The sequence below is a fragment of the Primulina eburnea genome, chromosome 2 (assembly GCF_022965805.1).
Source record: "Primulina eburnea isolate SZY01 chromosome 2, ASM2296580v1, whole genome shotgun sequence".
Classification (NCBI taxonomy): Eukaryota; Viridiplantae; Streptophyta; class Magnoliopsida; order Lamiales; family Gesneriaceae; genus Primulina; species Primulina eburnea.
In genome coordinates, this window is record NC_133102.1 from 3107514 (window position 1) to 3134465 (window position 26952).

A 26952-nucleotide genomic window follows, 5' to 3' on the forward strand; every position below is an offset into this window, starting at 1 on the left:
GAAACTTGAAACCATATATTGGGCCTCCTCAGAATATAAAAATAAAAGCCAGATAATGGACTGTCCTTTTTTCCCTGGTGGACTGGAGAGATGAGAATAAAGTTGTTCGGGCGGCTGTCCATTAAGAATGGAAGATAGATGAATGATTAGTCCAATGGGGCACACAATTTCGGCTATTCACACTTTTTCTATAGAGAGCGTGTTATGCTGATACACGCTTTTCGGACGGCCACAAAGCTCGGATTCTTCCCAATAGCATACTCTTGAAACCTTAATAGTAAGAGTAAAATAACAAAATGGCATAAATAAAAATTTTATTCGACAACGGATGTCAGCAACTCACAGGAGTAGAAACTCTTTCACTCGTAAATTCACCAAATGCTAGTAAAATATTAAACTATTGCGGAAAAAAATTAATTAAAAAATTTGTTTCTTCGATTTCCTGCAAGATTCTAATCCAAAAAATATGGTGTAGCAATAAAATCTCAAAGAATATCATCACAAGCATGGGTCAGCTACGAGCAAGAAACCAGATTAAGCGACCATCTGTTCCTGCTCCATGTACAATTGATCGATCCAACTCGGTGCCATTTCATGAATTCTGCCGTGCAGGCTTTGCTCCGTACTATGAGGTCTGATGCCACCAGATGGGGTGTCCTTCACCGAGTAATTAACCCAAGAAACATCCGGCTCGTCGACAGTACAAGGAGCCATGGCCCCAGACGCATTGGCATTATTGTTTCGAAAACCAAAAGAAGCCGACTTTCTAAGCTTATTCATTTCGTCATCGTTAAAACCCCAGTTCACCTTCCCATCTGGTGAGTTCCAATCTGAAAACATTGATGGCATTGGACTGGGAGAATTAGCAGAACTGGAAAGGCTGGATCGGTAGCCAACTCCAGTACCACGGTCAATGAAGCTTTGGCTGCGTTTGGAGAAGGAGTTGGCTCTTGAATTCATGACTGCTGCAGCGACAGCAGCAGAGGAATCAAAACCATATGACGAGGGCTGTTTTCTTGCTGGTGCTGATGAGAAGTTTGCGGGGTAACCGGCTCGGAGTTGGTTTGTGTTCTGGTGAATCTGATGACTGGTAGGAGAATTCTTGGCTGAGAGACCCTGTAATTGAGATAACAATGAAGGGTCCAACGACCCAAATATGTCATCTAGATTCGTGGGCTGTAAATTGCTGATTCTTGGATATGGGGAAGACAGGCTCGCCATCTCCTCAACTAATTGCTGGCGTTGGTTCTGAGCATGGATTTTCTCCAATCCCACCTCCAAATCCACATCTCGTGCGCGAAAAGTAGTTTTGAGTCGGCTACCGGGGAGCTGCATGGCAGGTGGGGTTATAAGGTTCAACTTGTTCTGCCACATGTTTCCGCCCATTGGAGACGAACAAGTAACTGAGGGCGACATGGGTGGTGTTGAAGTACTAGGCAGCATCAAAGAGGACGAACCAAGTGACAAAGGGCTTAATGAAGTCATGTCCATTGAATTCATTGAAACAGAATTTGGAGAAGGCATAGCAGAACCGGTGGCAGCATACAAAGGACGAAGCTCTTCGGGTTTGTGAGCAAAGAAGCACACTTTTCGTGCGCAGCCTGTCTCATCCTTGCAGAGACGTGTCCTGTATTGAGCTGGATGAAGCCAAGATTCAAAAACACCATGAGCATATTCGCAAGAATCTCCCTTCACACAACTTCCCTTCTTGAACTCGGGACACGGGACACAAGTGTAGTGATGCTTCCTCAAATCACGCCTCCTCGCATTCTCCCCAGGATGGACAAAAGGGCACTCCGTCCAGTCGTGAGAATAAGCCCTCGAGCAAGGCTTCACCTTGAAACTATACATCCTGAACTCATCACTTCCGTAGATCCCATGGTTGATATCGGGCAAAGACACATCAACAGGATACTCTTTCTTCTCACCCCCTTCTTTAACCCGAGGCATATCACTCCCTTCTTCCTCCTCATCACCTGACTCAATTTTGATCCCTTTCAACAACATTTCCAAGATTCTCCTCTTAGAATTGTTCGAAAACTTAACACATGGAGCAATCAAATCACACGGTTTCTTCCCATAGGCATCAATAGAATTGATATCCCCAGAGACACCGATCAAGAACTTGACAACCTCAACCGAGGCCCACGAACCACCGGCAGCAGCACAATGGAGTGGCGTAGCTCCATCCGAGCCACACGCTCTGTTGACATCAACTTTTCCAGTTCCAACAATATACTTCAAAACCTCTAGACTTCCGTACAAAGAAGCAATCATCATCGGGGTTCTCTCTTCATACCCCATCTTCGTTGTACCAAAACTTCTGCCATACCAATCGCTTACTTCATTCACATCAGAACACATCTCTTCTATTTCATATATAAAGCCAGCCAAATCATCAGTAGCCGCCAATTCCAGTAAGTTTGCACTTTTTTTACACGAAACCCTTCTCTTATTTTCTTGAAATTTGGCCTCCATTTCCAATTCAGAAGGGCAAAGCTTACTCTTTGAACCGGTGCACATCAAACCTGAAACAACCAAGAACAAAGAAAATTTGAGACTCGAGAATGAATTGATAAAACCACAAACTCCTCATCCCCTTACTTATCTGTAAATATTGACAAAATCATTCATAATATTTATTTATTCCAACTATTATAAGTTGTCCTAACCGGAATCTCATAGGCTAAACAATTGTTTCCTTCCAAATCAATGGAATCATTCCACCATACGGACAGCCTGTCGATAGATTCTCTCTCTCAACCAAGGAAACATAATTAAACAAATAACAGAGGTAGCGAGAAAAAAACATGGCTTCCAAAAACAAACCACATCATCAAAATTAACACCAGACATATTTCGAAGAAAAAAACAAAGAAAAGCCATCTAAAATTCCAGAATTTATTTTTTAAAGAAAGCATGCGAAAAATAACCCATCATTCAAATTCCATATCTCAATACAACTTACAAACAGCTCACTAAACATGAGAAGCCCCTCGATACCACCCAAAAGCCTTAACAAGAAACCAAAAAAGAGGGAAAAAAACCATTAAAGATCGAGTCTTTAGATGTAAAAAAACCATACCTTCCACTGAATAGACAGATGCGTCGATGAATGGATATTTGAAATTACAAAGACTCCCGATAATTTGAAAGAATTTTCGAGGTAAGTAATGTTAGTATCTAATCTTGTGAAAGACCTCGAGTCTTTGGAGAAGTATATATACATGTATATATGATGAGGAAGGGAGGAGGAAGTTGTGACTTTTCTTCTCACTTATTTCTTTAACTTTTTTTATTTTTTCCATTACAGTCAAATTCGAAAGGTGGAATCCACCTCACACCATTTCTGTTTCTTTCTGGTTTCATTTTGAATCAACCAAGTGAAATCCATATTGAGATTCAAATGAAATACAAACTCAAATGCAAAATCAAATGAAAGGGGTCGTGGAACCAAAGGTTCCATTTTGAGGTGATAATGGAATATATCAAACCGCCATAATCCTTTGTCAGCGTCTCTTGTGGGCCTCTGATACTAACGCGTCTGTGCTAGTTGACATATATAAAATATATATATATATATATATATATATATATATATATATATATATATATATATATATATATATATATATATATATACATCGGTTTTGATATCTCGTACATCTATCGTCATATCTTTGTAAACACCGATGAAGTGTTACTCATACATTGGATGCGCAATTTTTCTATATTTCATCACATCTAATGAGTGAGTGACACATCATCGATTTTCACAAAGATGTACACGATAGATATGCGGGATATCAAAATTATATATATATAGATATATTGTATTTATATGATGTTTTCCTTAAAAAAAAAATCATAATTCATTGTTTGATTTTATACCAAGTTGCCACTTTAATGGGCATTCGTGGAAATGGTGGAATAGGGATCGAGAGAGAGAAAATCCAAATACATAAATAGTATGTTTAAGTAGAGACAAAATAGCATATTTTTTCGCTGTCGGATTATAACCAAACATAATAATATCAGCCAAAATAAAAGAAGATAAATCATTTAAACAAAAGTTACACATTGTCTCTAAATTCTTAAACGCTGACATTATTTTTAAAAAATAAAAACGAATCTATTTTTTTTACCATGTAACAATTTAAAAATATACTAATTTTTTATATGATTTCTTATATCAATCACATGATAATGACATAAAAGAGTTATACTTCATAATTTACAACATAAGAAAATGAGTGAGTTTCATGTGAGACCATCTCACAGATCATAATCTGTGAGACTGATCAACTTTACCCATATTCACAATAAAAAGTAATACTCTTAGCATAAAAAGTTATATTTTTTAATGGGTGATCCAAATAAGAGATCCGCCTCACAAATATGACCCGTAAAACCGTCTCACCCAAGTTTTTGCAAAAAAAATATGCTTTGGTCATCCTTTATCGATTATATGACTTGGAACTAATTGTGTGTGTGTGTGGATATTTGGGCTTTTGGCAGATTGGGCTAAACTAATGAGCCAGTTTTGAATATTCCGAATGCAAAACGCGTGATTTCGGGTGTGGAAGCATCGAGGCCCACGCGCACGTGCGCCCAAGTTTCATTCAACTTTCGATTCTTAGCGTTTTTAATCCATTTTTCACATTTTAGCTTTCTTCTCAGTTATCTCTATTCTTTTATATATATTTATTTATGATGACTATGCTCAAGTGCAATCGTCGATATCGATGTTTGCTCCATGCATATTATAGATATAAATATAAATGAGTAGCTCTCTTATGAGACGGTCTCACGAATTTTTATCTGTGAGACGGGTCAACTCTATCGATATTCACAATAAAAAATAATACTTTTAATATAAAAAGTAATAATTTTCTATAAATGACCCAAATAAAATATATATCTCACAAAATACGACTCATGAGACTGTCTCACACAAATTTTTGTTAATATAAGTATAAATATGTGTTTATTGAGTTTGAATCTCTCCAATTTGAAAATCGAAAAATTATTTACAAGAAAATATCTTTCGCATTTTCAAAATTTAATGTTAATATTATCTATGTTACTATTATATAGTCTTTATTTTTTTCATTTGTCTAGCAAATATAGTTCAGTTTTTATATTTAGTTGTATTTTTTTTTACCTAATATGCTCTTATTCACTAAGTTTTAGAAAATATGAAAGTGTTTTTTTAATAAAGATATTAATTTATCGGGCTCAATTTGAATTCAATGAAAACCCAAAAAAAATGGAGTTTTATTCATGGGCAGTTTGTCTAGAATGTGACTTACAATATCACTTTAATGATTGGATTCACTTTATTGGAAAATGGAGTTTTTAATTGATTCACTTTATTGGAAAATGGAGTCAAAGGTAGATTTGGTAGTTCGTAGTGTCTACTCTGGCAGAAGCAATTACAGTCCTGTCAAGTGTCTATACCCCCGGCATCGGTTGGATTTATTCACATTTACGACGTACGCTTCATAGATACGGACATCTTCTTTCACCCGCTACTCCACAGGCGCAGTAACGCAGCCCTCAGTGCAGATAGGAATAGGATAGGCATCCGGTGGGCGCTGTAACACGAATCTCGCAAATCTCACCGTCCGTGATATTGTCTATGGCGGAGCTGGCGGCGGCCACTGAAGTCTACGCCCCTCGGACGATACAGATGTGGAGGACGTTGCTGAACTGTGTGGCCTTTTTCTTCCACATCTTCACTCAGGTCCTGCGTGGTACGCCGTCATTTTCGCAGGTCTTGTCTTACGTTGGCCTACGTCATGGCACGTTACTCCCTTCTGCGCCACACGCGCCGGCGCAATTCAAGACTCTTCCGGCGATGGAGCTTTCGGAATATGAAGCAGAGGTGGAAGAGGGACCTTCGTTGCAATCCACCGCTTCTGTGAGACTGTTAATGCTCCGCCTTTGAGGAAGTTGAAGGTAATATTTTATCTCGAACTTGATTTAATTTGAATTATGCGGGAAGGATTGAAATAAGACAAATAAAGTGCGCGAGATTGCCTGAATACTTACTTGATTTGAGTGAAAGTGAGGAAAACTGTGGCCAATGGTTGACTTGCGGGTTGAGGTTCGAGCTAACAGTGATGTTGTCTGATTTGGTTCAATTCAATGTGTTTGTTGGGATTTTAGTGTTAAAAAAAGACAAAAGAGTTGGGTTGAAGCAAGTGGAATACATGTTCGAGAACGGATAATTAATGCTTTTGCTTGGTTTCTCTCTTTTTGGTGAAGTTTAGTCTTTTTTCGGAAATAAGCTACTACTTCGATTGCTCATCTTCCAACTCTGGAAAAGTTGGAGTTGGTATTTAATCGTTATATTTTCTTAGATTTCTGCTATCTTATTCAAGAAAGGGGGTAAGACCACGTTCTTTTCACAGTTGATGTGGGAAAAAAGGGATCGTACTTGGTATTGTTATCTTCCTTAAAACAAAACTAATCCAAGCATTGCAAGATGGATGAACATGCTAGCTAGTGCATGGATGGATAGTCTTAACGGAAATATATTTGTTAATGAATAGTGGTGATGATTTATTGGGCTAGACCAACTCAGGGATATCCACTGGTACAATATGCTTTTAGTCTTCTGTCCTATGAATACTGTTTTTGATGTAAGATAGGTAATATCATGTGCATGGTATCTTTTGGAGGTAAAATGTTTTTCTGTTGAAAAAAGTGTTTTCTTAGGTTTCTATCACATTTAAACTGATTCTCGATAATTCATACAGTTAAGATATAGTTGATGTGTTGCATATAGTTGCCCTGCCTCACACTGTCATCATATACAGATTTCCCCTTTCCTGTATTTATCATAGTGTGCTCGATTGGATCTTGTATGTCTTGACAAACTTAGGTTGTCTGTTGAGGTGGCATTATTCAGCAACAAAGATTTTCCACGTGCTGAAAATGGTTGTGTTAGAGTAGATGCCCTGCAAGCCAACGGTTGGCTAGGGATTTTATTGACTCAAGTGAAATAAACAATCTTTATTTTAATATAATTTAACTTTTAATGGTTTCGTTATACTTTATCTGTATACCCATGCAATCAGCATAGATAAAGTCCTTGAATATGCTTTAATACAAATGAATCGTAATTCGATGTTGAAACTCATTTGTAAACACTGCATATTTTAAATTCGTTCCTAGTCGATTCAGCCGCCTAAAACAGGGATAATGGCCGCTTGAGCTCGAGACTAGCATCTGTGATGTTGTGTACTGCGTTTCTTGGTAAGGGCATAGAGATGTCCAAACATGCAAATGGGTAGTCATATGATGATTATACCGAACAACCCTCCCTCGGACTTTCCAAGTGGTTATCATTCATCGAGAGGATAAGTCCGTGGTTATGATTGTACATCATTAGTCCTTACGACCCGGGACAACACTGAGGCTCTATATGCTAGGACTGTACTTTGACTCGTTTACCGGCTCCAGGAGAGTCATCAGGTGGCGAGGTTGGGTACAGTTGCAACACATATAGGAGCCAGTGCATTGTAGTCGGGGATTCACCGCTCACCTACTGGTGTGGATATCCTGTGTGATATGATGAAATAATAGTGCATGGAATCTCTGGCCAGAGTATGAGATGTACGTTAGAGAAAGAGTTCTCAAATGGTACACGCGATGCCACTATTATAGTTATCACATAGTCATCGAATTAATATGCAACCCTCGATGAACCAATGGTTGCAGATTCGATCGGGATATATGAGATGAAGGGACCGTACTGTACGTTAATCATAATCGACTGTTCTTGCAGGCACTATCAGTGATACCTAGGGGATCATGGGGCGATGCTACTAGACGCTCTTACCATGATCCGATGGGTGCAATCAGAAATGAGTTCTGACATTCTTGATCAAGGTGTTGATGAAAAGAATGAGGCTAACTAGGGTAAGCCCGAATAAAGGATTATGTCCTGAATCACAAAGAGTTGTGAACCCACGGCTAGCTGTATCCCTGAACCATTGAGGGTCACACAAGTACTGGATCGTTTGTTCCCGTTGAGAGAATAAATTCAAGGAGTTGAATTTATATTATGATATAGTAAATTCAAGGAGTTGAATTTATGAAATTTGGAGACAATAAATTCAAGGAGTTGAATTTATAAAATTTGAGGATTTAATTTATTAAACTCAAAAGTTGAGTTTATTAAATATCAAATTTTGGAGGTGGTAAATTCAAGGAGTTGAATTTGTAATATTAAATTCAAATGTTGAATTTATAATAAATTAAATTTATTAAACTCAATAGTTGAGTTTGTTAAATATTAAATTAAATATGATGGGAGATATGTTTGATGGGCTTGTAGGAGTACAAGTCCAACATATTAAATGATTAAAGTTCTTAATGGACTTTAATATAATTAATTAAACTAGCTAGTTTAATTAACAAAGCCCATTGGATTTAATTAAGGAACCTAACTCCATAATTATGGAATTTAGGTTAAAAGCCCTTGTTTTTAATATATAAATAAAAACAAAAGGTAGCCTCCACAAATTTCAAGGCATAATTTTCGAGAATCAGGATTAGCACAAAATAAGAATATTTCATTTACTTAATTAATTGGATTAATTAAGTTAAATGAAAGATTTGTATTAAAATAAAGATATTCTTATTCTTATCAAAGTGAATGCTTTTCGTGGGTTTTCATTTTTAGGATTGCACGAGAATTGCAGCTGTAGTGACCCGTTCCAGAATCACCTACTAATCAAGAACTAAGCATGCGATTAACTTAATTAAAAACAATCAGAATTAAAGGCGGAAAAACTGTCACCAAAAGATAGTTATACAACCCAATCGAAAATCCAGGACAACTAAACTAAAAGGAAATATACGGTACAACTATATCGAATCAAAAAGATACCGAAGAACTAAACCAACCAGCTACTCAACGTCCTCCTCCTCCTCCTCCTGAGCTGTCCAACCTGAGGCCTGCCCCGTGGGAATGGGGTGTCCAAGATAAACAAAACCGAGGACGTGAGCGATAAGAACGCCCAGTACAAAAGCATGAGTATACAAGCCTATATGAAATGCACATGCTATGATATGATACCAGGGTAGTCAAGAAACAGGAGTAACAAAGGATCTCAAAATGCTCAGTCTAGAGGCGCCAAGTGGATAGTGCCGCGCGGTACTCCTCTGGGTCACTGCATCCACTACAAGAACAGACGTGGACCAAAAATGTCCCGGATCACCGAAGCCCTCCCGACCCGTCGGCCACTGTGTACTCTCGGTGTCCATGCGTCCACAAGACAAGACAGGGCTGAGCGGCCCCACAAGATATAGCTTATCTCGAAAGAGATACAGCTCAACAGTAAAGGCTATCTCGAAGGAGATACGGCTCAACATGAAATGCAACGTGCAGTAATAAACGTGACATAATAGCATGCATCATATGACATATATCAATGCACCACATAATCATGCAACACATATAAGGATGTATACTCAACCAGGATATCTCGGATAGTACTTTCGTACCTCTATCACAGCAAGCCTAGCCTTACGCAACACCGCTAATCAGGTCTAGAACAAGCCTACGCATCAAAAGCATACCCAATGAACAATACTACCATGCTAGACTAGCAAAACCAGTAATACCAAAGGTTTAGGGTTTACCTTCGTCCGTCGACAGCCCTTTGATGTCAATTGCCTCGTAACTCAGGCGTCGCTACGCTACCAATCCTGGCAGCTCTTGGCTATCGCTCGACCAACAACTAACCCTAGAAACCTTCCAAACCTCTCAACTAGGAGACACAACTTCAAGAATTTGCAATCCAAAATGAGGAATTCCGAGCACTATTTATAGGCTATGTTCGGATCCACCGAACACACTTCGGAACGTCCGAACTCCTACGTGTCCATCGGCTCTTGACACCTCATGATCGGATCCACCGAACCTACACTTCGGATCATCCGAACTTGCATGCAAACTGACGTGTCGATCAACTCTTGACACCTCATGATCGGATCCACCGAACCCACTTCGGATCGTCCGAACTCTTCGGTGCTACCGAACCATCTTCGGTCCGTCCGATCATGACCATGGTCAAAATTACACATTAAACCTTCTTAATCACCATTAATCCGTTAATTACCCAATTTGGAATTCAGGCTACTACATTCTCCCCCCCTTAAAAAGATTTCGTCCTCGAAATCAAGTTTAGAGGATGAACAAAAAGGAGTAACAACCTTGTTATTATATCTCAATTGTTGCTAAACACAACTGATATTTAGATTACAACGGAAAACACACACATAAACAAAGTAAAACTCAAAAGAGCTCTGGATGCTCCGAACGCATACGACTCTCTAGCTCCCAAGTGGCTTCTTCAGTGCCTCTGCGCTGCCACTGAACTAAGACAAGAGGAATGATCTTATTCCGCAACACCTTGTCTTTGCGATCGAGGATCCGCACTGGTCGTTCCACGTAAGACAAGTCCGTATTTAGTTGAACTTCAGATGGATGCAAGATGTGAGACTCATCTGCTACATATCGTCTCAACAAAGATACGTGGAACACATCATGAATACTTGATAGGTACGGCGGCAAAGCAAGTCTGTAAGCCAAATCTCCCACGCTTTCCAATATTTCAAATGGACCAATAAATCTCGGAGACAGCTTACCCTTGAGACCAAATCTCAAAATCCTGCGAAAAGGCGAAACTCGGAGAAACACTTTCTCACCTGGCTGAAAATAAAGAGGTGGCCGCTTGGTGTTCGCATAACTAGCCTGTCGGTCCTGAGCGATCTTAATCCGTTTCTTGATTATTGCAACTTTATCAATAGCTTGCTGGACTAACTCCGGTCCCTCAACATGTCGTTCCCCAACTTCGTCCCAGAATAATGGAGTACGACAACGTCGCCCATACAACGCCTCAAATGGTGCCATACCAATACTACGATGATAGCTGTTGTTGTACGCGAACTCAATCAAAGGCAAATGATCCTGCCAAGCGGTTCCGAAATCCATCACACAAGCTCGCATCATATCCTCAAGTGTACGGATAGTCCTCTCCGTCTGACCGTCGGTCTCTGGATGATAAGCTGTACTCAAACTTAGTGAAGTACCCAATGCCGACTGAAAACTACCCCAAAATCGTGAGGTAAAACGAGGATCTCTGTCACTGACAATACTGACTGGTACCCCATGCAAACGTACAATCTCTTGAATGTACAATCGAGCCATACGATCGAAAGTGAAATCACGGTTATATGGCAGAAAATGAGCAGACTTGGTGAGTCGATCCACCACTACCCAAATAGCATCACTATTCCTTGAAGACAATGGTAAGTGAGTAATGAAGTCCATCGCGATATGCTCCCACTTCCATTCGGGAATAGGTAAGTTCAGCAATAATCCTCCCGGTCGACGGTGCTCTGCCTTAACCTGCTGACAAACAAGACACTTGGAAACAAACTGATAAACGCTGCGCTTCATCCCTTTCCACCAAAATCGTGTCCTCAAATCTTTATACATCTTGTTGCTTCCCGGATGGACACTCAACTTGCTTCGATGAGCCTGAGCCAAGATTTCTTCCCTCAAAGTATCATCCTCTGGTACCACAACCCGATTAGACAAACACAGAAGACCATTAGACTGATAATGGAAATTGCTATCTCCACCAACCAATCGGGCTAATCTCTGAGTCTTGAGATCAGACATCTGTGCATCTCGAATCCGAGCGAACAAAGCTGGCTCAGATAAAATGGTAGCAACACGAATGCTCTCCATACCTTTCCAATGTTTGAAATTAAATCCCAATGAACAACAATCCTGGATAGTACTAATCATAGCACTGGTCTGAAGTGCAGAGGCTCTCACCTTGCGACTAAGAGCATCGGCTGTGAGATTCGCAGAACCTGGATGGTATTTGATTTCGCAGTCATAATCTTTAAGTAGATCCATCCAACGACGTTGTCTCATGTTCAACTCAGCCTGAGTGAACAGATACTTCAGACTCTTATGATCAGTAAAAATTTCAAACTTAACCCCGTACAAGTAATGACGCCAGATTTTCAGCGCGAACACAATAGCAGCTAGTTCTAGATCATGAATAGGATACTTTTCTTCGTGAGGTTTCAACTGCCTGGATGCGTAAGCGATCACATGATCATTCTGCGTCAACACACACCCTAAGCCTTGAAAAGAGGCATCGGTGTAAACACTGAAACCATCAGATCCTGACGGTAACGCCAAAACAGGTGCAGAAGTCAGAAGTCGACGAAGTTCTCTGAAACTATCTTCGCACTCAGATGACCACTCAAATGGAACATCCTTCCGAGTAAGTTGCGTCAAGGGTCTAGCTACCTGAGAGAAATTCACGATGAAGCGACGATAATACCCTGCCAGACCTAGAAAACTACGGATCTCAGCCACCGTCGTAGGACGTGACCAATTCAGCACTGCCTCAATCTTGCTGGGATCCACAGAAATTCCTTCCTTGGAAATCACATGACCAAGGAATACTACACGATCAATCCAGAACTCGCACTTACTCAGCTTAGCATACAATTGCTTATCGCGAAGAATCTGCAACACAATCCTCAAGTGCTGGATATGCTCTTCCACACTGTGAGAATAAATCAAGATATCGTCGATAAAAACCACAACAAACTGATCTAGAAAATCCCGAAAGACTCGATTCATCAGATCCATGAACACTGCTGGCGCATTCGTCATTCCAAATGGCATAACTAGAAACTCGTAATGCCCATATCGAGTACGAAATGCAGTCTTGGAAATATCATCATCTCTAACTCTCATCTGATGATAACCCGATCGCAAGTCAATCTTGGAGTAAATAGAGGTACCCTGAAGCTGATCGAACAAATCATCGATACGAGGTAATGGATACTTGTTTTTGATCGTCACTCGATTCAGCTGGCGATAATCAATGCACAATCGCATAGATCCATCTTTCTTCTTGACAAACAAGACTGGAGCTCCCCAAGGTGAAACACTCGGGCGAATATAACCTTTATCAAGAAGATCCTGCAATTGCTGCTTCAATTCTCTCATCTCTGACGGAGCAAGACGATAGGGGGCACGAGAAATCGGTGCAGTCCCTGGCATTAACTCAATGCCAAATTCCACCTCTCTAACCGGAGGAAAACCAGGAATCTCATCTGGGAAGACATCAGGAAATTCACAAACCACTGGAATATCCTCTATACCAACACTACCTGTGGACGAATCAATCGCATAGATGAGGTAGCCTTCCCCGCCCGACTCTAAAGCACGACAGGCTTTCAGAGCAGATACCACTGGCATCGGAGGTCGCGCTCCCTCACCATAGAAAAACCAACTAGAGCTCTCAGTCGTACGAAACTGAACAAGCTTCTGGTAACAATCCACGGTAGCTCGGTAGGTAGTCAATAGGTCTATACCTAGAATACAATCAAAATCTTCCATCTCCAAGATCATAAGATTCGCAATCAATTCGTTACCCTCAAAATCTAAGGGACAACCCATCACTAGACGCTTTGCTAACACCGAATGACCCATCGGGGTAGAAACAGAAAGAATAACGTCTAGAGAAACATACGGTAACTTATGACGCTTAACAAATCGTGCAGAAATGAATGAATGTGATGCTCCGGTATCAATAAGAACAAAAGCAGGAATACCGCATAAACGAAAAGTACCTGCTATGACTCTCTCCGTTTCATCTGCAGCCTGATCCTGGTTCAGCGCAAAAACCTGACCTTGGGCACGAGGTCGAAGATTTGAACTACCCACTGCCTGACCCTGCCTCCTCTGCTGTACAGTCGTCTGAGATCCGGAACCAGATCCTGCTCCACCTCGCAACTGAGGACAATTCTTCTTGAGATGACCCATCTCTCCGCACTGAAAACAAGCTCCCGCGGCTGATCGGCATTGCTCCGATGGATGGTTCTTCCCACAATGCACACAAGAAACCTTCTTCTTACCAAAGCGGAAAACACCGCTAGACCGTGATCCAGATCCAGAAGAAGAAGAACCAGATTTCTTGAAAGACTGAGATCGAGGGCTCAAAGTACTCGGAGGTCTAGAAGAAAGAATAGCCCTACCACGCTGGAGACTGATCTCTGCCTGGCGACACCGGTTCACTAACCCATCATAAGAAGTAGGATTATCACAGACAGTGACTCGATCAAAAATCTCCTGGTTAAGACCCTGGAGGAAATGGTCATACTTGGCCTCAGAACTGCCACTGATATGAGGGGCAAAGGGTAACAACTCGAAGAACTTCTGCTGATATTCATCAACAGACATACTCCCCTGCTTAAGATTCAGGAGCTCAATCGTCTTTGCCTGGCGAAGGGCTGGAGGAAAATACAGCTGCATGAAAGCTGCACGGAAATCGGCCCAAGTCACCCTACCCTGGGACTGAACTATCGGCGCAGAAGTCGATCGCCACCACTTGCGCGCACGGCCCTCGAGAAGAAAACTAAGGGTCTCTATCTTCTGCTCCTCGGTGCACTGGAATGCTCGGAAACAACTCTCCATGCGCTCTAACCAATCCTCAGCATCATCGGGAGTCTCCCCGCCAACTAAAGGCTTAGGCCCCATCTGAATGAAACGGTGCAAATCAAAACGCCTAGGACCATCCCGACGATGACGATGTTCACGATGACGCCTACGATCGTCCTGGTCACCCCAACGACCTACACTTCCCTGACTACTCTCATCACCAAAATGGTCAGCCATCGCTACAAGATAGAATAGGGAAAATGGTAAAATGATCCACGAAAATCCCAAAACAGAATCTATATCCCAAAATCATAAGCATGCTCTGATACCATAAATGTAGTGACCCGTTCCAGAATCACCTACTAATCAAGAACTAAGCATGCGATTAACTTAATTAAAAACAATCAGAATTACAGGCGGAAAAACTGTCACCAAAAGATAGTTATACAACCCAATCGAAAATCCAGGACAACTAAACTAAAAGGAAATATACGGTACAACTATATCGAATCAAAAAGATACCGAAGAACTAAACCAACCAGCTACTCAACGTCCTCCTCCTCCTCCTCCTGAGCTGTCCAACCTGAGGCCTGCCCCGTGGGAATGGGGTGTCCAAGATAAACAAAACCGAGGACGTGAGCGATAAGAACGCCCAGTACAAAAGCATGAGTATACAAGCCTATATGAAATGCACATGCTATGATATGATACCAGGGTAGTCAAGAAACAGGAGTAACAAAGGATCTCAAAATGCTCAGTCTAGAGGCGCCAAGTGGATAGTGCCGCGCGGTACTCCTCTGGGTCACTGCATCCACTACAAGAACAGACGTGGACCAAAAATGTCCCGGATCACCGAAGCCCTCCCGACCCGTCGGCCACTGTGTACTCTCGGTGTCCATGCGTCCACAAGACAAGACAGGGCTGAGCGGCCCCACAAGATATAGCTTATCTCGAAAGAGATACAGCTCAACAGTAAAGGCTATCTCGAAGGAGATACGGCTCAACATGAAATGCAACGTGCAGTAATAAACGTGACATAATAGCATGCATCATATGACATATATCAATGCACCACATAATCATGCAACACATATAAGGATGTATACTCAACCAGGATATCTCGGATAGTACTTTCGTACCTCTATCACAGCAAGCCTAGCCTTACGCAACACCGCTAATCAGGTCTAGAACAAGCCTACGCATCAAAAGCATACCCAATGAACAATACTACCATGCTAGACTAGCAAAACCAGTAATACCAAAGGTTTAGGGTTTACCTTCGTCCGTCGACAGCCCTTTGATGTCAATTGCCTCGTAACTCAGGCGTCGCTACGCTACCAATCCTGGCAGCTCTTGGCTATCGCTCGACCAACAACTAACCCTAGAAACCTTCCAAACCTCTCAACTAGGAGACACAACTTCAAGAATTTGCAATCCAAAATGAGGAATTCCGAGCACTATTTATAGGCTATGTTCGGATCCACCGAACACACTTCGGAACGTCCGAACTCCTACGTGTCCATCGGCTCTTGACACCTCATGATCGGATCCACCGAACCTACACTTCGGATCATCCGAACTTGCATGCAAACTGACGTGTCGATCAACTCTTGACACCTCATGATCGGATCCACCGAACCCACTTCGGATCGTCCGAACTCTTCGGTGCTACCGAACCATCTTCGGTCCGTCCGATCATGACCATGGTCAAAATTACACATTAAACCTTCTTAATCACCATTAATCCGTTAATTACCCAATTTGGAATTCAGGCTACTACAGCAGCTCTCGAAAAAAAATTCTTTCTCAAAACAAAGAAAAATTTGGCTTAAAAGTTGAGTCGAATTTTTCGTGTTCTATCTCTACGCAAAACAACTTCTAAATTACTAGTGCAATTTAGAAGAGGGACAAACATTCCAGTCGTGGACCGGATTAGGAGATCGATATTCTTCGTAGGGATTTACAACAAGAGCTACGTCCGCTAATACCGGAGTAGTAGGAGCCATGTGATTTATTCACCAAAGGTATATTACTAAACATCCTATGAATGTTTTTCTTAAAATCATACGAGCGTCCAAACACATCTTGAATGTCAAGATCTAAATTTTTTTAAAAACTTCCGCTGCGTTTGGGCGTGTAGAAAACCGGATCCAACAGTGGTATCAGAGCCAGGTTTTCTGAATCGTATGGTTTTAAATCATATTGAATAATTTATTCTAACCACACAAGAAAATTTTTCAGAAAAAATTGATGCACCATAAAATTTTATTTTTTCCAGATTTTCGAAATAAAAAAAAAAAATTTTAAATCTGCCCGGAACTGTTCCGGGCAGTCCGTGCGCGCAGGGTCGCGCACGGCAGCGCACGGCGGGCGCGCAGGCGTCCGACGCCTGCGCGCAGCGCGCTAGCGCAGGCGCCGGACGCCTGTGCGCACCGCGCTAGCGCAGGCGTCCGACACCTGCGCCCACCGCGCTAGCGCAGGCGTCCGACGCCTGCGCGCGCGTCGGCGCGCCTGTGCGCGTTCTGCGCGCACAGGGCAGTCGCCGCTGCCCGAAACGTTCGGGCAGCGGGGCGGGCAGCGCGGGCGGCTGCCCGGGAGTGTCTCGGGAACCGCGCTGAATAATGGACTTGAATTGTTTGGGCCTAGGGTGCGATTTTCTGATTTTTCAAATTTTGGGCAAAATCGATATTTTTGAAAATTGGTTCAATTTTTATTTTGGAAAATTAATTTTTGAAAAATTAATAATTTTCTTGTGAAATAAATAATTAAAATATGATTTTAATTATTTATGGTAAAAATGAGTTTTTACAAGAAATCAATTATTATTGATTTAATTGGAAATTAAATAAAAGAGTTTATTTAATTTATTAAATTCTTTAATAATTGTGTTGGTTAGTAATATAATTATTAGATATATGATTTATCAATTAATTAAATTGTTTAATTAAATTGATTTTAATATTTGATATTAAATGCATGAAGGATGATCGAGAGCCTTGACCAATGTGTTAGGTGTATGTTAGGATATTTTACTGTTTTATTCGTTTTTTTTTAATATTTGATATTATTAAAGTGAGCCTGGTTTATGGCCCGTTCCCACCCCATGAGATGTACCCCTTATGTGCCATGGCTATTTAAATGTAATTATTAAAAATAGTGGGAGATCAAGACTGGAAGATGGTGGGCCCGATGATGAAGATGAAGACATGTAAAATATTGGAAGCTTTTGTAATAAGTTGCATCTGCATCCCTGCATTCACCTAGGTTTTGGACCTGGATCCATGTATGGCTCACATGAATCTAATAGTGTGGGCGATCGATCATCCTTATTTATTGTTGAATGTCATATTATGATATATGTGATATATAGTAGTATGCATGTATGTATATTATTAGATAATATAGTTGCATGAATCCGGCAAACATACAAACTCGTGGCACGCGATTTTCAAATTAAAATGATGAGACAATTTTTAAATTAAAATCCCTCATTTTGAATATGATTCAAAATTTATATCAAACCGGAAAAGTAAAAATTAAAAGAGTTTAATTTTTCTTGCCTTCCATCAACCGTGGTTGCATGTTGATCGCTACCCGCGGACATTATCTGGCTCATATTATTGGGGAGGCATGTACGCCGGAAAGCTGTGACTTCCACCGGACATATGATGTGAATTGAGTGGAACTCCCATGACTTCGGCTCATATTATTGGGGAAACTCATGGCGACCGTCTACTACAATTCAATATTGATGGGTCGGTTTGACACGCGAAAATAATCGGCGTCATATTATTGGGTCCTTATTAAACGTGAGGCAAAACACGCGGAGGTTGCATAGGGATGCAATTGGATTCTACCTTTTAGAAATTATAATTGGCTGATATTATTCGGGATTATAATTGGCTAATTGGACTCTACGTGCCCACTAAGGAAATACGATTTCCCTTTTTCATCAGAGGGTGGTGGAAATGTCAAAATAGTGGGAGGGAGATTTATAAAATAAAATCCATATTTTATATCTTAAAATTATTTTAAAATAATCAGCAACCATTATTCTGTTTCCGTATCAGTACATTTTCGATTTCGTCACGTAATCAATTTTTATTATTAACAAGCTAATCGAATCTAATTTTCAAGACTGGTTGGGAAAATTGTTCTGAATTCAGAGAAAATAGCATACACACTAATGTCAGTCTTGTTGAACTGACAAAGCATGCAAGATGGTAGGACCATAGTATGCAAACTAAAGTGTAATATGCTCGCTTCTATGTCAAATGAACTGTAGGGACAGTTTGAGGAAATGTTGAATGCTGCTGACATTCAAATACACATGCAAGAGTTGCATGGTGCGTGAAACTCGTACGGTGATGCACACCACTTTTAAAAGCTCGTGACTACACAAATGCAAGATGGGGCTTTGGCCCATGAGCGTGGTGTATATATGACTGGGCTTATTGAGAAAGTGGTGGGCTTGGAATATGTGATTTCTAACGAGTTACTAGATAACATCAATTTGTTGTCTCTCTCTTCCTCATTTGACGGAGTTATGGTGAACTTCAATTTGAATAAGATAGATGATAGTCTTGAAGAGCTAGTCAATACGCTTATAACTTATGAGATCATCATTTTCTTATGGGCCTCTCGTCAGACGAAAAATGGCCCACAAAGTAAGGGAAAGAAATGTTCTGCCCCTCACAAGAAAAACAAACCCAATAAGAGGCAAACTCTGAACGACACTTAAAGGGCCTACAAAGCCTGATAAGTCAGAACATATTTATTTCACTGCAAGAAGTCCGGACATAAGAAATTATATACGCCAGAAATGTTCTGGAAATAATAAGTGAATGTCCAAGTACACACTATTTCAACAACAAAAGAAAGTTAGATGATCCAAATCCCACACAAATATGGCACGCTAGACTAGGTCACATTTTCCAAAGAAGGATGCACAAATTAGTGGGAGAAGGCATGTTTGACTCGTCAGACACAAATTCTCTACCTGCTTGCAAATCCTGTCTAAAAGGAAAAATGACTAAGACTCCATTCGATGGAAACGTGGAACGTGCACATGGTCTACTGGATTTGATCCACACAGACGTTTGTGGCCCGCTAAGTGTTAGCACAAAATATGGGCAATCATACTTCATTATCCTTACTGATGACCATTTGAGGTATGTGTATGTTTATTTGATGAAACACAAATCTGAAGCATTTGAAAAGTTCAAAGAGTTCAGATCTGAAGTATAAAATCAGCTGGAACGAAGTATTAAGGCATTTCGATCTGATCGAAGTGGAGAATACTTGAGTGCTGATTGTTTGGGATTATCTAAAAGAGAATGTGATTCTCACAGTGGACTCCACCAGCAACACCACAATTGAATGGTGTTTCTGAACATTGTAAGCTAACCTTGTTGGACATGGTTCGATCAATGATGAGATTCACTGATTGCCTACATCGTTTTGGGGCTTTGCGCTTGAAACTGCGGCAATGTTGTTGAATAATGTTTATACTAAAGCAGTAGATAAAACACCATATGAGATATGGATGGGAAAAACTCCTAAATATTCTTATGAGAGAATATGGAGATGTCTTGCTTACGTGAAGCAGACAGTGAGAGACAATTTGGATAGTAGATCCACTTTATGCTACTTTGTATGATATCCAAAGAATTCTGTTGGATATTATTTCTATCATCTCAATGAAGCAAAAGTGTTTGTTTTCAAGAAATGTCACCTTTATGAAAGGGAATTTCTATTAGATAGAAAAGGCAAGATGATAGAACTTGTAGAAATTCAAGATAGTCCCTCAACTGTAGTAGTTGAACCTAATCTTCAACAACCAGTAGTTGAAGTACAAGCTCCTAGGAGGTCTGATAGTGTTATTAGACCACCTGCGAGATATATGCTTCTTTATGAACAAGGTCATGTTGAGTCTTGTGTTGGATGTGATCCAATGAATTTCAAAAAAGCAATATCTGATACTGATTCAACCAAATGGCTTGAAGCTATGCAGTCAGAAATGGATTCTATGTATTCAATCAAGTCTAGACATTGGTGGATCCACCTGAGGGAATCGTTCCCATAGGATGCAAATGGATCTACAAAAGAAAGCTTGGGGCGGATGGGAAGGTAGTGACCTTCAAAGCAAGACTGGTTGCAAAAGGTTATACTCAAAGACAAGGAGTTGACTATGAGGAAACTTCTTCACCAGTTGTTGTGTTTAAGTCCATTAGAATACTACTAGCCATAGCATCATGGTATGACTATGAGATATGACAAATAGATGTAAAGACTACATTCCTCAATGGAGACATCAAAAAGAAATTTATATGTTTCAACCTGAGGGATACACATCAGTAGGAAGTGAGCATAAGGTATGCAAACTTCAGAGATCAACATATGGTCTCAAGCAGGAGTCAAGGAGTTGGAACCTCAGATTTGATAGCACTATCAAAGAGTTTGGTTTTGCTAAGAATCCTGAGGAACCATGTGTGTACAAGAAAGTTAGTGGGAGTGTAGTGACATTCCTAGTGCTTTATGTTGATGACATCCTGCTCATTGGGAATGATGTAAGATTACTGCAATCAACTAAAGTATGGTTAGCAAGTAAATTCTCCATGAAAGATATGGGTGAAACATCCTACGTATTGGGAATACAAATCTATAGAGATAGATCAAAGAGGATGCTCGGACTCACCCAAGCCACCTATATCGACACCATTATTAAACGATTCTCTATGGAAGAGTCCAAGAGAAGATACTTACCAATGTGTCATGGTATTACTCTATCTAAAGCTATGTGTCCCAAAACTGATGAAGAGATAGAGATGATGACACGTATTCCATATGCGTCAGCTATTGGTAGTATCATATATGGTATGATATCGACCCGTCCTGATGTTGCTTACGCTCTGAGTGTTATAAGCAGATATCAGGTGAACCCTGGTCCAATGTATTGGAAGGCCGTGAAAGATATTCTTAAGTACTTGAGAATGACTAAGAACTTGTTCATGGTCTATGGGGGTGGAGAATTGAAATTGGAATGCTACACGGATTCTAGCTTCCAATGTGACGTAGATGATTCGAAATCGACCTTTGGTTTTGTATTCATGCTATATGGTGTGGTTGTCTCTTGGAAAGGTTCCAAGCAAGACACCATTGCGGATTCCACCACTGAAGCTGAATAAATTATTGCATCTGATGCATCCAAAGAGGCAGTTTGGATGAGGGATTTTGTCCAAGAGTTGGGCGTTATTCCTAACGGAGTTGATCCAGTCCCGTTGTACTGCGACAACACTGGTGCCATTGCGCAAGCAAAGGAACCAAGGTCTCATCAGCGATCCAAACATGTACTGAGGAAGTTCCACATCATACGGGAGATTGTGGGAAGAGGAGACATATCAGTCGAAAGACTCCTCTCTGCAGATAATGTTGCTGATCCACTTTCATAGCCCTTGCCATGACCATTGTTTGAGTAGCATCGCGAAACAATGGGATTAAAGTATATGGGTAGTTGGCTCTAGGGCAAGTGGGAGATTGTTAGAGTAGATGCCCTGCAAGCCAACGGTTGGCTAGGGATTTTATTGACTCAAGTGAAATAAACAATCTTTATTTTAATATAATTTAACTTTTAATGGTTTCGTTATACTTTATCTGTATACCCATGCAATCAGCATAGATAAAGTCCTTGAATATGCTTTAATACAAATGAATCGTAATTCGATGTTGAAACTCATTTGTAAACACTGCATATTTTAAATTCGTTCCTAGTCGATTCAGCCGCCTAAAACAGGGATAATGGCCGCTTGAGCTCGAGACTAGCATCTGTGATGTTGTGTACTGCGTTTCTTGGTAAGGGCATAGAGATGTCCAAACATGCAAATGGGTAGTCATATGATGATTATACCGAACAACCCTCCCTCGGACTTTCCAAGTGGTTATCATTCATCGAGAGGATAAGTCCGTGGTTATGATTGTACATCATTAGTCCTTACGACCCGGGACAACACTGAGGCTCTATATGCTAGGACTGTGCTTTGACTCGTTTACCGGCTCCAGGAGAGTCATCAGGTGGCGAGGTTGGGTACAGTTGCAACACATATAGGAGCCAGTGCATTGTAGTCGGGGATTCACCGCTCACCTACTGGTGTGGATATCCTGTGTGATATGATGAAATAATAGTGCATGGAATCTCTGGCCAGAGTATGAGATGTACGTTAGAGAAAGAGTTCTCAAATGGTACACGCGATGCCACTATTATAGTTATCACATAGTCATCGAATTAATATGCAACCCTCGATGAACCAATGGTTGCAGATTCGATCGGGATATATGAGATGAAGGGACCGTACTGTACGTTAATCATAATCGACTGGTTCTTGCAGGCACTATCAGTGATACCTAGGGGATCATGGGGCGATGCTACTAGACGCTCTTACCATGATCCGATGGGTGCAATCAGAAATGAGTTCTGACATTCTTGATCAAGGTGTTGATGAAAAGAATGAGGCTAACTAGGGTAAGCCCGAATAAAGGATTATGTCCTGAATCACAAAGAGTTGTGAACCCACGGCTAGCTGTATCCCTGAACCATTGAGGGTCACACAAGTACTGGATCGTTTGTTCCCGTTGAGAGAATAAATTCAAGGAGTTGAATTTATATTATGATATAGTAAATTCAAGGAGTTGAATTTATGAAATTTGGAGACAATAAATTCAAGGAGTTGAATTTATAAAATTTGAGGATTTAATTTATTAAACTCAAAAGTTGAGTTTATTAAATATCAAATTTTGGAGGTGGTAAATTCAAGGAGTTGAATTTGTAATATTAAATTCAAATGTTGAATTTATAATAAATTAAATTTATTAAACTCAATAGTTGAGTTTGTTAAATATTAAATTAAATATGATGGGAGATATGTTTGATGGGCTTGTAGGAGTACAAGTCCAACATATTAAATGATTAAAGTTCTTAATGGACTTTAATATAATTAATTAAACTAGCTAGTTTAATTAACAAAGCCCATTGGATTTAATTAAGGAACCTAAATCCATAATTATGGAATTTAGGTTAAAAGCCCTTGTTTTTAATATATAAATAAAAACAAAAGGTAGCCTCCACAAATTTCAAGGCATAATTTTCGAGAATCAGGATTAGCACAAAATAAGAATATTTCATTTATTTAATTAATTGGATTAATTAAGTTAAATGAAAGATTTGTATTAAAATAAAGATATTCTTATTCTTATCAAAGTGAATGCTTTTCGTGGGTTTTCATTTTTAGGATTGCACGAGAATTGCAGCTCTCGAAAAAAAATTCTTTCTCAAAACAAAGAAAAATTTGGCTTAAAAGTTGAGTCGAATTTTTCGTGTTCTATCTCTACGCAAAACAACTTCTAAATTACTAGTGCAATTTAGAAGAGGGACAAACATTCCAGTCGTGGACCGGATTAGGAGATCGATATTCTTCGTAGGGATTTACAACAAGAGCTACGTCCGCTAATACCGGAGTAGTAGGAGCCATGTGATTTATTCACCAAAGGTATATTACTAAACATCCTATGAATGTTTTTCTTAAAATCATACGAGCGTCCAAACACATCTTGAATGTCAAGATCTAAATTTTTTTAAAAACTTCCGCTGCGTTTGGGCGTGTAGAAAACCGGATCCAACAGGTTGAACATAAAGTGTGCCTTGTAAAGGCTTTTATATATGAAATTTGAGAGGCTACTGATTCTAATATTCTGCACTCTGTAGAGATCTGTGAGGCCTAGGGTATAGCGTACCATGTGCTTAGTAAATTTTGGAGAGGTGAAATTCCTGAGGATGTTAATTGTCAGGCGAGCTTTTTAAATCAATTCACAGCTGCTCCATGTATGAAAATTTATCAACTTCTGAAAATAAATTAAAAATAGGTCCATGAACAGGATCTAGAGTGCTCATATGTTTCCCTCTTTTGTGCTTTAGATTAGGTAATGTTCCAGGCCTACACGATTTTGCTGAAAAATCGTTGAAATGAGCCCCGCCCCGCCCTGCCCGATTAAATACATTGTGCAACAGATTTCTACAAGGTGCATAGGTCCAAAAATATCTTTGGATACAGTTCAATTGTTTTTCCTCCAGAGTTAGGTCTTCAAAGTTTTCTTGGTGTGTAAAATGGTGATACCGAATTAAATTGCTTTTGTAAATGTCCCTGTTTACTGGATGCAGGTGGTTCTTGATTTGGATGAAACTCTAGTATGTGCATACGAGACGTCAAGTTTACCAGCTATGGTACGTAGTCAAGCCACCGAAGCTGGTTTAAAATGGTTTGAACTAGAATGTATCTCTTCTGACAAGGTGAGTTACATGTGCTATTATACTTGGACGGTTAAGCAGGAATTTTACATTTTATTGTTACATTTGATATGTTTTTTTACTATTTGTGTTTTTATGTTTATATTTTGATGGGGCTCCTAGGAATTTGATGGAAAACCTAAGATCAACCACGTGACGGTATTTGAATGTCCAGGATTGAAAGAATTTCTAAGCCAACTTAGCGAATTTGCAGAACTCGTTTTGTTTACTGCTGGCCTTGAAGGTTTTCTGTTACCCTATGACTTTGTTTAAAATTGCAGTTTAAATAGTGTTGTATTGCATTTTTTATTATTGCAGGATATGCCAGACCTCTTGTTGATAGAATAGATGCTGACAATCGATTCAGTGGTAGACTCTATCGGCCTTCAACAATTAGCATGTAAGTGATCTGCTCCTTTGCAGTTGACCGCTGAGAATTCCTTCTGACGTCTTCCTTATGTTTCTTATTTCTCGCCGAGAGGGGACTCATTTTGCGTTTTTTAGTCTAAAATATGGCCTACGATCTACTTTTTTATTGATGGAAACAATCGATTTACATGGTTGTGATGTGTCTGCATCTGACAAGTGAATGAAAAGAAAACTAAAGAAATAAGAATGCGAAGTGTTAAAGAAATGCAAAGTGAAATTTGCCATGCTGATGAAATGCCATTTGATTTATGCTGCTTTAGCAATTTTAATTAATTTGTGGAAAATACTGAAAACAGTTGTAACTTTCAAACTCTAAAATGTGAAATAAAAATGACATCGGATACCATTTTGGGGGGTAAATAACATCGTGGTTGTGGATAGACCACCTTTTGATGTAATATACTCGGCTCTGAATTATTTAACCTACTGTTGCTTATGCTACTGTGTTACTGTACACTAATATAACAATATAATGGGGATTCTGGCTGTCATGCTGTCTTTTGACCTGGCTTGAGTAGCTCAAGCAGTGGAAATTATCGATCGTCCGCTTATTTGGCATGTCCTTAAATCTGTGTTGTAGTATGGATGATCATCAGATAGCATACACTCAGATTTTTTCTTAATTTATTTATGAGATTCTTCAGCTTCCTAAATACCACTCCTTGTGTAGTTGCAAGGTGCGGGAAGGTTAATCACCGTACCAAATACCAGTCCCAGAGCATGTGCCTCATTCCACTGAAGAAGGCACATTTGAATAATAAAATATAAAAAATAATAGGAAATGATACTCATTTCTACTTTTAAATGATCTTTCCATTAACAGGTTAAGTTTGATGCGATTCCGAACATTTCATCTAACCACAGAATGGTCATTTTACTGCTGCAAATTATTTAGTTTAGTTTTCGACCATGGATTTACTGCATTCATCTCATGAACTTGTTTGCGACCACTATAGGGAATATCGTGAGCACGTAAAAGATCTATCTTGCTTATCAAAGGATTTGTGCAGAACTGTAATTGTCGACAACAACCCATTTAGCTTCTTGTTGCAACCGCTTAACGGAATTCCGTGCATTCCCTTTTCCGCTGGACAACCGAAGGATGTGCAGGTACCAATATTTCTCACAGAACCTATATTTTTCTCCTGTTCAACTAATTTTTCTACATTCTTGTTCACCAGCTTATGGAGGTTATACTTCCACTTCTCAGGGACCTTTCTCTACAGAAGGACGTAAGACCCATTCTCTACGAAAGATTCCATATGCCTGGATGGTTCCTAAAGCATGGAATCCCGACTTCGGGGTGGCCAAACACAGGATAAAATCATCGACCTGTCCTCTTTACATAACCGTTAGTTCCTAGATCTTCATTCTTTGCCAGAACCACACGATATTGTATAGAAACCATTCAGTGCAAGGCGGCAGTCATTGATGAAATTCCAAACTAGTCAAGTTCGAACGGGAGAACAAGATTCTTGTTTACAGCTATTTATAGATTCCATCCTCGTTGGATGTGTTTCTACATGTTTTATAGTGTGTACAAATAAATTATCACACGTACATTTAACATTTGTTGTATTCCTCTGAGGTACTCTTGTAATCGATATGTTGGATTTGATTGTCGTGTTTTTGTACATACTTCAACAAATTCTGGTAACTTTTTATGGAGAAATGTCTCCCAAGTTTTGTCAAC

The 26952-nt window shown here is 39.9% G+C and overlaps 2 protein-coding genes across 2 annotated transcripts; one reads left to right on the top strand and one right to left on the bottom strand.

The window, feature by feature from the left end:
• Positions 1–297: 297 nt before the first annotated feature.
• Positions 298–3242, bottom strand: LOC140819884 (zinc finger CCCH domain-containing protein 29-like). Its single transcript, XM_073180140.1, has 2 exons — positions 3086–3242; positions 298–2528 (listed from the first exon to the last, which is right to left on the bottom strand). The coding sequence occupies exon 2, from the start codon at positions 2521–2523 to the stop codon at positions 535–537; it is 1989 nt and encodes a 662-aa protein (XP_073036241.1). The 5' UTR covers positions 2524–2528; positions 3086–3242; the 3' UTR covers positions 298–534.
• A 2399-nt stretch (positions 3243–5641) lies between these two features.
• LOC140823993 (uncharacterized) lies at positions 5642–26952 on the top strand. Its single transcript, XM_073185597.1, has 7 exons — positions 5642–5781; positions 5883–5961; positions 24705–24833; positions 24954–25074; positions 25149–25230; positions 26216–26369; positions 26441–26952. The coding sequence occupies exons 1-7, from the start codon at positions 5642–5644 to the stop codon at positions 26579–26581; spliced, it is 846 nt and encodes a 281-aa protein (XP_073041698.1). The 3' UTR covers positions 26582–26952.